The 10,109-nt window shown below is 40.2% G+C and overlaps 1 protein-coding gene across 4 annotated transcripts in view; it reads right to left on the reverse strand.

Annotated features, from left to right (window-relative positions):
• The window catches only part of KIAA1328 (KIAA1328 ortholog), a 180,386-nt gene extending 170,353 nt beyond the window's left edge, over nucleotides 1–10,033 (reverse strand). The window contains exons 1-4 of one of the 4 annotated variants that reach the window (XM_055698976.1): nucleotides 9,957–10,033; nucleotides 6,148–6,186; nucleotides 4,387–4,526; nucleotides 254–348 (exon numbers count right to left, since the gene is read on the reverse strand). In XM_055698976.1, the coding sequence (XP_055554951.1) occupies nucleotides 254–348; nucleotides 4,387–4,526; nucleotides 6,148–6,163 (251 nt within the window). In that variant the 5' untranslated portion in view covers nucleotides 6,164–6,186; nucleotides 9,957–10,033. Of the gene's footprint in view, nucleotides 1–253; nucleotides 349–4,386; nucleotides 4,527–5,922; nucleotides 6,025–6,081; nucleotides 6,187–9,956 lie in introns of those variants that run through there. The other 3 variants (XM_055698975.1, XM_055698977.1, XM_055698978.1) reach the window with 3 other exon arrangements.
• Between the last annotated feature and the right edge of the window lie 76 nt (nucleotides 10,034–10,109).

A 10,109-nucleotide genomic window follows, 5' to 3' on the forward strand; every position in this document is an offset into this window, starting at 1 on the left:
TGACGAGGTTTATACAGGTGAACTACTGCAGGTCACAAAACTTCGGGTTTTGTTTTCAAAACGTTTAGGGGGTTTAGGGTCAGAAAGCAAGGAAAAACCAATCAGGTTGCTTCATTCTTCATACCTCCTCCAGCAAGAAAAATTACCTTATTTAAATATTCAGTTCCATAATGCAATACTACACTGCTTAAGATTAATTAGAGGAATAACTACCCTTAAACATAATGCATTTTCAGGTGATGCTTATTCTTACCTGGCAAGTTCTTTAATTAAGTTTGCAATGCGTCTCTTGTCCTCAGGACACAAATCCTTTAAAGAAGCACTCTTCATTCCTCCTTCATTAGTTACCTGAAAATTTAAAGTAACATTATAGATAGTACTCTTTAAAGCAGAACCAATATTTCATGAGATATTAAAAGCACTTCAAGGCCTAATAATTAGAAGTTGAAAGTAGACAAATTCCAACTGGAAATAAAATACATATTTTTAAAAATGTAAGTATAGTTCAGTAAAACAGATTACCAAATTGTGGAGATTTTTTTGAAAACACTTGTAATTCAAATGCAAGCTGCTAGCTTCAATACTAAATGTATAGGATAAAGTTTTAAGGCATAGACTATTCCCTGATTCATAAAGGGCAGTAGGTTCTCACAACTTGAAAATCTAGTGCAGCAATACCAAACTTTACCTTAGCATCCTAAAATGAAAGAGCAAGGGAAAAAAAAAAAAATCTGCCTTAGTGTTTGACTAAACCAGGGATCCTCAAACTACAGCCCGCAGGCCAGATAGGGTCCCCCAGGGTCCTCAATCCAGCCCCCGGTATTTATAGATCCCCCCACCGGGGGCTGGGGGGGGAAACCAAGCAGCCGCAGATGACTGCCTGCCACTTCATCCGTGCGCCGGCCCCCTGTTTAAACAGTTTGAGGACCCCTGGACTAAACCAAAACAGCAAAAATGCGTGTAATAAATTGTTAGTAGATGCTAAGTCCTTATTTCAGAGGATTTTTTTTTAATATACAGAAAAGTACACACCCTTTCACATTTCACTATTGTTTGTTTTCCATCATTTATTTGCTACCTTCGTACTTATTAATTCTCAAAACAATCCTTTAACATACTCCAGTACTTCAGCTCCTTCAATGCATTCCTTTATCACACAGAGAACTGCAGCGTTTGTTACCCTTGTCCACCAGAGGGCTTATTGCTGTTCGTGTTCGCCACAGTCCCGTGTATTATTGAGGTTATTGGCATTACCCGGTTTGGGTGTTTCCAAGCAGGAAACAGTTTCAGTTCTAAATTGTTTCTATTTATCAAAAATTTCTGTCATTGGTGTCTCAGTTCGCCAGTGCTAGCACTAAGCACAAAATAAGAATCCCAAGACGAAAGCAGCAGTAAGAGCTATGTTACTCTGCCCAAGATTTTGACAAGTTTAAGTATTTCCACTAATCTGACGTGTTTTCAGCTTAGATTTTTACAGACCTAAAAATACTACAGTCCTCCCCGAGGGCATACAGTGCTTAACATGAGATACAAGCACAAATGCCTTGCAGTTTGGCCAAGTTAACACAATACAGCACAGAACAACCTCTGAGCACAGAAAGCAAACACTGGGCTTCTCTCCCCTCCTTACCATTATGGGCAGCTGATCTACGCACGTAAGAAAGGAAGTACCCCCTTCCATTCTTAGCTAACTGCTTCTTGAACAGCGGTTTGAAACACTATGTTGCTTCTGAATAAGGTGGTGATTTTACACAGACTTATGTGTAGCCACCTGACCCTTCAGGTGCTATTTACAGTCATGCAAAAGGAGAATGTCTTTAACTTAACTGAATTCAAATTCAACTATGGTTGAAAGATTTCCATTTCCCGTGCTAAAAATGTCTGAAAACTATTTTTTTGGCAGCTAGATGATGGAACTTCTTTAAGAAAAATAAAAAGTTACAGGACATTTTTTACTCAAAAAAAAGAGGCAGAAACTTGGTTACATTAGTGAAGGAGATTTTAACAGAAGGTACCTCAAGCTATTATCTAAACCTACATATATACTTGTCAGACAAACATTTGTGGGATGAAGGGCGAAATCTGAAAAGTTAGTCTGTGCTTTTGTTTCACCCACAGATATGGATAGATGTCAGATAAAAATTCTCAAGGCAGACTTGAACCATAACAAATGTCAAAATGAAGCTGTGGAATTATTCACAGTGACACTGCACCATCAAAACAAGACAACAAATGAGATAGAGGCCAAGATTGTATCACCTTTTTCCAGATTTCTGTCCTTTCTACACAGCTCAGTTTCATAACAGAAAACAGTTTCGTAACTCAGTATTTTCTGGATGAAATGTACTACATAAATGGAAGATCCTCTTCAGAAACCACATCTCAGAAGATGACAATTTGCATGACAGCAGACGACTTCTGTCAAATGGGAAGTAGGAAGATGGGAAATTTTGGTCAAGACCAGTATAGCAAACCACTGATTTATTATAAGTACCAGAAGAGCTCCAGAGCTAACAAGACCTTTTCAAAGTCCTCTCCAAAACACTCATCTTCCTTTGTGGTGCTCAAGTCTATCTGAATGAAGAAAAGGTAAATCAGTTCTGCCAAGATTCATATTAGAGCAAAACTCAAGCCATTCTCTTCAGAAGAGGATCCTGGTAAATCATAACGGCAACCTACCTACCAGTACAACAGTGTAACGTGTGTTGAAACGATCAGCACTCCCTAGACATGCACACAACAGCTTGAAGCAAATTAGTTCTGCTAGTGATGAAAACTCCTTGAAGAAAAATTTTGTGAAGTCTTTTTCTTTCATAACAACTAAAATTTATTTGTTCTGTTTGTTTCAATCCAGAGCTTATCTTCAAAGTTAAGAGTACAAAATTTCCATAAGGATTTGGCAAGGTAAGAGAAAAACAGAAGGTTAGAAAAGAGAAAAAGCTTTGAACGCATTATATTGTCAACTTTCTAAAAGCACATTTGAGTCTTCAACCACAATTTCACATATTAGGGATTATAGAAAGAAAACAAAGACCGTTTCTACCCCATCAGTTCTGACAGGGAAAAAGGAGTTAAAATTCTCTAAACAACAAGCAATGTAAACAACACATCATGCAATAAAACAGATTTTAATGTGACTTATGAAGGCATCTATGAGGCAGCGGGCTTGTAGATACCTATGAAGAGATGCTTCTACATAAAGCTTCTGCATAATGGGGACTATGTGTGAAATTTCTTAATAACTTAAGGACATCATTTGCAAAGCGGAGGTACATACCAGCCTCCTGAAAGCAAGTACAGATAAACAGAGAAATGGAAAGAGATGCGTCCAGGAGGAGCCCTAAAAATGACACAGGTTATTAGTGTCATGCTGAAGGATTCAAAGGGCAATGACTCTATCAAAGCAATGAGAATCGAATGATCTGTCTTCACATCAATTTTGAATGTACATGTGAGGCACACAGGATTTACTCAGCACACAGAAGACAGAGAATGACATCTTAGCCCAGATGAAGAACAAAAATCAAATGCATGACAATACAACAATTCAGAAGCAGTCAGAAGTTTTATATCCTCCCACTTACAGGCAGAATTCCAAACCCTAGAGTGACTTAAAGACTTGTCCAAGATGGCTGCTAGGCAAGGGACTTAACAGTACTTGAATGACTTACCGTCACAGTACTATACAAATCGTGTTAGAAAAACTGTATCTCTCAACAGATTTCTGAATATCACAATACAGAATAATCTTCCAAAGGAAACCCTGCAGATAGGAAATTTCTAATGCAATAAACTGTAGCAAAAGCATCACCTGTTGTCACAGTAGACCAGCCAATTCAAAGCAGAACCAAAGATAAAAGCCAACTGACAAAGCTACTCCTACTTTTCACACACTTTAAACTTTTACTGTCAAAAACAGGAAGTGATTTTACCTTACTAATATAAGCAGCTACAGCAAAAAGGTCTCTATTACAGGTCTTGTTTCTAAGTGATAAGACTAGAACAATGAAACTGAATACACTGAAACACAACTTCTTGCATGTTTATCTAGTAACTCATAGATTAGGAGCTACTTAAAGTTACTCTCTCTCTCCCTCTGTACACATACACACATAGAAAAATATATATAATCTGTTTTACATAGCCTCAATGACATATCACTTACATAAATCAGGCACATTCATCCTTTGTTCCCCTTAAAGGGGCAAGCAATCTCAGTGGAAAAGTAATTTTTGCCATCAAGCCATCAAGTCAGTGGTCAAAAAGTATAAGAAACTGCAAAAATAATAGTACTCTAAAACTGTTTAAAGTTTTCAGCCTCAATATTTTATGCCATTTCTCTGCTATGGGCACTCTCAAGAGCAAGAAAAATTTGCTTTTACTGACCTGCTGCCCTGTCAGATCTCCTGTGCTTCTAACAGAATCCATGGAAACAGACGCAACAGCTACAGGCACCTTTAGGTCAGCTTTACTTTTCTGATATTTTGGCAAATTCCTTGTTCTTAAATTTCCTTTTGTAGACACTCCTGTAAATGGAAGAGAAGCAGAATACACAGATTATAAAGCCAAAAGGGACCAAGATTTCCACAAAGGCATCCCTGCCTTAGCAGATCTTTTCAAAAAGATAAGCATTTCATATACATTTGCAGTTCCCCCCAGCCTCTCACTCCATATAAAATTTTATTAAGATGAACATATTAGCAGAAAAAGAGGTGCACAGCACTGAACTACACCCAGCCACAATGACCATCAAAGTAAATTCCGAAACACACATCTTCTGACTGAGGTCCAATGAAAAAAACTGTGTTTAAGATGCAAAAGCCTAAAACTGAGCTTCTGCTTTGACACTCAAAGACAAAGAACCATGCAGCAGTAATGCTGTTAAAAGTACCACTCATATGATAAAATACAATTTTTTTCTGTTATACATCCAACTTACTGATTGCTCAGGCTAATTGTTAGTTACATTCAGTACCAAGCATATGAGTAATGTAACACTCCAGTGCACACTCCACAGATCATCTGTAAAAAGCTTCCTGCCATAATTAGTTCACCGCTACCAATGGTAAAAACATGGAAGCACTGAAAATCTTGGTGCTGCAATTATGAAGTACCAACACTGACACTAACACCTAAACCAGATGAAAGCCAACAGCCAGGAGTTTTGACTGTTCAGAAGTACAAGAAGTTTTGAAGAAAAAATGTTGATTTTACACTAGCAGCTGATAAATTGCATGTATTTGGGTAATAAATCTCAGAAGCATACCAGCAATTCAAGTGAAAGAACTGCTTTAACATCTCCATGCTCATACACAAGGGAAAACAATGTTTCTAAAATTCTCTTCCACAAAAGTGGAAGAATACTTCCCAGAGTGAATCCATTTCTGCCATTTAGGATCACTGATTTCTTTCCACAGCATGGAGTACAATGATCTGACACTGCCTGGTTTGAACTATGCTAGCTACAAAACACATGCAGAGATTTTTAATAGAGCTGTTTGGCCAGCAGTTTTTGAAAGTAACCATGCTACCCGAAACCCAGAGAGTAGGATTCCTCAAAATTTATAACTGCTAAACATACCCTGGACACACACACAACTTCACTATAGAGTTAATCAACCCCAGACATGTTTTCAGGACCTGGTGTCACTGCAAAAGCTGTGTTTGAAAACAGTTGGAAAATTCGAAGGGGGGCTAAGAACACCCATCTTTTCCCCAAGGATGTACACAAGCACTCAGTAAATCAAGGTCAAGAGAACTAATAAAAAAATAATGATTTTATTCTTTATACAGTGAATCTTCATTTTAATTGATCTCTTCAAAATTTACAAAAGACTTGGATATCTCTAATGCTTCAACACTCTTTGGAGACCACATCAAAAATTCAGCTTACCTTACAGATTGGATAAAATTATGCTGTACCTGAAACAACTCCCCTGAAACTTCATCTTACGCCATACGCTTATCTAAGCAGCAAAGCATAAATACTCTGCTATACTCCTGTTTGTCCCATTACAACATGTGATGTTATGTATGTTTCACACTTTGTATGTTTCACACATAAGTACGCAAACCATGTACCTGAAAAGACATTGCAAAGTTTAGCATTCACAGGAAAAACCTTTGTTTACAGCTACTAGATCATACCTGAAACAGGTATCATCGGCTCTTCTTCATCAGAAACTGCATGTGGCTTTGTTAAAGGTAATAAACAAAAAAGACCAAGCTTGGCCCTTCAAATAGAACTATAAAAATAAGTATTTTGGCTCTTAATTTTAGAAGACTGTTGATATAAAAATGAACTGGCAACACTTTGGGAGCACCAAAAGCAAGTAAAACTTGACTAGAAAAAACAAACACATAGATTGCTAAAACAAAAAACATTACTCCTTCTTCACTGTGCATTAACTGTCAGCCTGTAAAGATTATCTTAGAGGTCACCTTCACAAAAGATCCCAGGGACCAGCCCCAGTTACAAGTCCAATTACTAAGATAATGAAGTAATAATGTGTATTTAAATTAGAGTAGGTTAACATTATATAAGGAACCTCTTGATACACAGGGAATAAATTCTGAAATAGTGTATATTCATACTGTGATTAAATACATTTTACACAATATATGCTAAGAAACATAAACGAGGGTAATAGCAAAAGGTTTCAAAGGAAGTCAGTCATTCTCATCTGATCATCACATGTTGAGTAACAGATGAAAGCCTGAGAAATTATTTCCTTCAAGAAATTTCAAGAACTTTCAAATAACCCACGGCTTTAACTACTGAATTATTTGACCACAGAAAACACTCTAAAAAAAATCACAAAGAACTGGGCACCATATTATTTGTGCTACGTTAGCAGTCACTGAACTTGAATCTTCACCTCCTACAAGTCACTAAAAATAGGATTCAACACAATTCAGGGAAGGGTGTAAGCTATAGTGTCTTTCTTAAAGCAACAGTTTCATTTTGCTGAACGTAAAGATTTTTATTCCCACAGAAGTAACTAACATTATACTAAACAAAAGCACACAGTACAAAATTCTGTTCCGCTATCTTTTGTTCATACCCCTTTACTTTACTCAGCCTTCTAAGGTTGGCCAATTAACAAAATTACTTAATTTCTGTACTGCTTACAGATAAATGCATTGTCTTCATACAATAAAGCCAAACTGTGAAAATATTTCAATTAACCTACACTAACTTTTGCCTTAACTAAAATTTGATTTTGATAGTATCATCTCAAAACCTTAATTTAATCAATTACCACACGGTGGAGAAAACTATCAACAGCCTAGAAGCTTCACCCTGTGGACAGGAACTTCAACTTCAATCAATACCCGCTATCCATCACATAACTGGAATCTGGCACACTGGAAGGGCTTGATCGCACACTCACTTGTGATCTTGTTGATCCACTTTATCACTAGTAAACAATTATCACTCATCAGTCTTACATCAGTCTGAGACTAGTGCTAAGTACTACAAAGCCATCTCTCTCTACCAATGCTAAAAGCACTTTTGACCTGTAAACTGCAGCCTGCTATCTCTAGCTGTCACAATGCATTGTAGGGTTGTGCCATGAACCAGGTGAGGAAGCTGAATAAACTCTGAAGGTAAAGCACTGCATCCTCTCTTTCCAAAAAGCACCAAAGTAGATCAAAAGTCCACATCTGGATCACAGCCCAGCCCAAACAGCTATGTCAGACTATGACAGCAATCTGCAGGACACCAAGGACAACATCTTCAACTCATACTCATACAAGAAACAACAAACTTCAGCACAGGTGATTGCTTTCTGAACTGACATATGGTTGATCTCTGTGTCAACACATAGCTATAGAAAACAAAACAGGTTTGCCTAAACAACATTTGGCTTCTGAAGTTTGCCTCTAGTATCGGTACTGTGGTGGATAGATACCCTAATAGCAAGATGAAAAAATTAGTCAAAGCTGTTGCTGTTACAGCCCCCCAGCTACCTGGATCACTCTCCCTCTCCAATACAGCCTACTGTATTAGAAAGAAACAAAGCCAGATCAGCTCACCTTAATCAACTGGACTGAAAATTGCAATGACTCAGAAGCTGATTCATAAACAGGTCCAACATCCTTGTCTCAAGAGTGAAAGACTGGGGACAGTACATCAGCCATTTAACATCAGTCCCCTGCCACATGCCTCTCAAGGCTCCCAGCAAGGTGACTATACACATTACAAACCTTGTACCACCACAGCTAACATTCAAGGCAACAGCAGAGACAGTCATACAGGCAAGAGAGAAAACTGAACACCTTATGATGCTGAATGACTCCCTTACAGCAACAGTGCATCTGCCTTGCTATGCCATATCTATTCAGCAATTCTAGAGAGAAGTTCAGTTTTCCAAAGTTATTAAACCAATGCCAAATCTCCCAAATTTCCCACCCCCCTTTTTTGAAAGCATCCACTATAACGACTCTCATGTCATATGCATTTCTTAAGTTTAAACTTTTCTAAGATCAGAGGTAACACTACCTACTACCAAAAATATGTGAAATGGAAATGGTTGTCAGGAAAAGCATCATTCCTTGTAATATCACAATGTATGAGGCCACTGCTGGACTCAAGAAATCATATTTAATCATTGGAAACAACCTGTCAACCCGGTAGTTAGCTGATATAAAGACAGTCATTACAACTGCATCAACACTTCCACAACTAAACAGAGTAGTTTCAATGTGGCAATAAATCTGAAATGTGACTAACAACTTTCATCCTGTGACTTCCATCACAGGAAAAGTTGTAGAAAGTTGGGGTTTTTTTAACACAAATGGTAAATCATAACAATGTGCTCCCTGAACAGTCCATTGGATTGTTGGCCCATTTCATTTGTGCATTGTTTTCCAGTGAATGTGCAACCAAACATAAACATAAATACAAGAGCACACATGCATCAACCATTTCTCAATCACTTCTAGCTGATGCTGAAATCCACTCTTAGCGTGAGCAACAGCAACGCTTCATGCCCCTCATATCTACAGCTAAATTATCACTCCTAAATTTCCACCAGGCCAGACTGTTAGTTCCACCCTAATGTCTTCAAGTACCTGAGCCTCTAATTCAGTCTCATGAGCCCAAACATCCATGCCAATTCCTTTGGGTTCTCTGGACCATGCAAATGCATCTCTCTCTAGCCAGGCTTCTACAGGCTGAATCCCCAACACCACAGCCACCACCTACTCCAGTCCATGTCCACCACCATGTCCAGCCCCATGTAGTCTCCCACAACTGAAGCTGACATCTCCTGCTGATGAGACCACCAGAGCCTCCCACTTGCCCCTTATTGACAGGGCACTGCAGCCTCCACACCCCCCACATACTTACTGTAAATGTTATGCCTGTATTCAAGCTTAGATGACAATCACAAAAGACAAGTCTTTTTCTTGCTACATCTTCAGCCTCTAACCTGTATCTCTCTATTAATTCCCTTGCAAGTTTCCATAAGCTGGACCCAGCTTCCCTGTTTCCCACGTACTTACTTCCCCCAGGGCTTCATAGCTAGGTCACACAGGAGGTGGACACCCAACACCCACCCCCGCCTCCTGCAGGCCACCTTTGCTTTTAAATCCCACGTTAACGCTGCAGTCCCCCCACACAAGCACACGCTCAACCTCTCTGCCCAGGCTGAGCTCCCCCACACTCGTGAGCGGAGGCCCCAAACCTCCCGTGCCACGGCCACAAAACCTCACCCGTCCCACCACCCCGCATCAGCTCCAGCCTTCCCTACACCAAACCCCAACGCCCACGCCCCTGCCTCCTGCCCTGACAGGCCGCCCCCCCCGCCGCTCACAGCCAGCACCCTCCCGCGCCGCTCACTTCCACGCCCCAGACCCCTACCCCCGCGTCCCTGCCCACAGGCCGCCCACCCAGGTTCCCCCGTCACGGCACAGCCCCGCCGCGGCCCCCCGCGCCCTGCAGAAGGATACTGTCCCGACTCCAATAAGCGCCTCCGCCCGGCCCAGCGGCAACCTCCGCCATCTTGAAACAACCGCCACTCCCAGAGTGCCCCCCGCCGCCCCCCCGGCGCTCGCTGCCCATTGGCTACCCGCGCCGGCGTCGCCTGGCGGCTGCCGGGGCC

The sequence above is a fragment of the Falco cherrug genome, chromosome Z (assembly GCF_023634085.1).
Source record: "Falco cherrug isolate bFalChe1 chromosome Z, bFalChe1.pri, whole genome shotgun sequence".
Classification (NCBI taxonomy): Eukaryota; Metazoa; Chordata; class Aves; order Falconiformes; family Falconidae; genus Falco; species Falco cherrug.